At 46.9% G+C, this 1,871-nt stretch overlaps 1 protein-coding gene across 1 annotated transcript in view; it reads left to right on the top strand.

The window, feature by feature from the left end:
• The window catches only part of LOC115538700 (utrophin), a gene marked incomplete at its 3' end in the record, with an annotated part of 30,398 nt that extends 29,273 nt beyond the window's left edge, over window positions 1–1,125 (top strand). Inside the window, exon 6 of the mRNA XM_030350087.1 lies at window positions 1,024–1,125. Within this exon, the coding sequence (XP_030205947.1) occupies window positions 1,024–1,125 (102 nt within the window). The remainder of the gene's footprint in view (window positions 1–1,023) is intronic.
• Window positions 1,126–1,871: the final 746 nt, after the last annotated feature.

Genomic DNA, 1,871 nt, shown 5'->3' with positions numbered 1-1,871 from the left:
GAAGAAATATGATGGACAGATGACAACAATTTATGTATATCCAATGTGCATGTGTTGAGTTTCTACCTCTCTCTTTACCTCTCTCTCTCTCCCCCTCCTCCCTGAATCGCACTACAATTGCTCCCATACTGTCATTCATAACTGCCAAACCTTGGCCTGTGTGTGTGTGTGTGTGTGTGTGTGTGTGTGTGTGTGTGTGTGTGTGTGTGTGTGTGTGTGTGTGTGTGTGTGTGTGTGTGTCTGTGTCTTTGCGTCTGCACATCGCCATGTTTACATATTTTAAGTCTGTCCTCTCTGACGCTTTCTGTTGCTAGGATTATTCCGCAGTTGTGTATCCTCTTAAAAATACGTCTACTTTGTCTGTGTGTTGTGTCTGTGTGTGTGTGTTTGTGTGTGTGTGTGTGTGTTTGTGCGTGGGTGGCTGCAAACATGAGTCTCCGCGATGTCAAAACTGGCCAATGCGGGTACTATCCTCCTTCACTCAGATAGGAGAGGATCTTTTGTCTGCTCATGTTGTATTTTAGGACAGCGTGTGTCACACGTGTTATTATCTGTCAGTTCTATGAAGGATGAAACCTGACATAGAGAAAGAGATTTCCATTTCTATTAATATTATAATATGAATAAATAGTTCATGACTGATGTGTCTGACTGCAACTGATCCAGAAATGTGTGTGTGTGTGTGTGTGTGTGTGTGTGTGTGTGTGTGTGTGTGTGTGTGTGTGTGTGTGTGTGTGTGTGTGTGTGTGTGTGTGTGTGTGTGTGTGTGTGTGTGTGTGTGGATGGGTACGGTGTGTGTGTGTGTGTGTGTGTGTGTGTGTGTGTGTGTGTGTGTGTGTGTGTGTGTGTGCGTGTGCATGTGTGTTTGGGTTTGTGTGGGTGCGGTGTCTGTGAGTGATTACGGTGTGCGTGTGCGTGTGTGTGTGTGTGTGCGTGTGCGTGCGTGCGTGCGTGTGTGTGTATTTGCGTGGGTGTGTCTGTGCGTGGGTGTGTGCATGTCTGGGTGGGTGTGTGTGTGTGCAGGTGAAGGATGTGATGAAGGATCTCATGGCGGGTCTACAACAGACCAACAGTGAGAAGATTCTACTGAGCTGGGTCCGGCAGAACACACGCCAGTACCCCCAGGTATAGACACACACACATACACACACACACACACACACACACACACACACACACACACACACACACACACACACACACACACACACACACACACACACACACACACACACACACACACACACACACACACACACACAGAGACGTAAACAAAAACCCTCTGGTACACACACACACACACACACACATACACGCACGTTCACACAGAAACACGAAATCACATACTATAATACACACAGAGACCTACCTCACCACACCACACCCCAACCTACCTCCACACACTAAAACCCCAGAGAACGCCCTCTGAAACCACAACCTCACACAGCACATGCTCTAACACCAAACTCCCTGGTTCCCCGGTGGCCCCCATTTTGATCCATGCGGAGACAAGATACATAGAGCCATATAAGGGCGTAGGTGCTGGGGCGGGGCCTAAGGATGCAGCCGTTGAAAGTTTTGCAATATAGTGTATGCACAAGAAAATGCTAAAAAGAATAAAACAGGAAATAAAGCGTAAAACCAAATACCAAAAACAATGTCTCGAGTGCTGTAGGCAAGGGAATAAGAATATGTTTTTAGTTTATTTCTTAAAACAGCCTGCAGATTGTCCCAAAGGGTGGGGGAGGCTAAGGTGAAAGTGTAATCTAGAGCGGTTTATAGGATGGACTTTGGGATGGCTAGAAGCTCCTTGTCAGAGGATTTAAGGGGTCTGCTACTAAGGTAAGGGGAGATGATGCTAGAAGCCCTTG

The sequence above is a fragment of the Gadus morhua genome, unplaced genomic scaffold (assembly GCF_902167405.1).
Source record: "Gadus morhua unplaced genomic scaffold, gadMor3.0, whole genome shotgun sequence".
NCBI classification, from domain to species: Eukaryota; Metazoa; Chordata; class Actinopteri; order Gadiformes; family Gadidae; genus Gadus; species Gadus morhua.
This window is presented reverse-complemented; position numbering and strand designations above follow the sequence as displayed.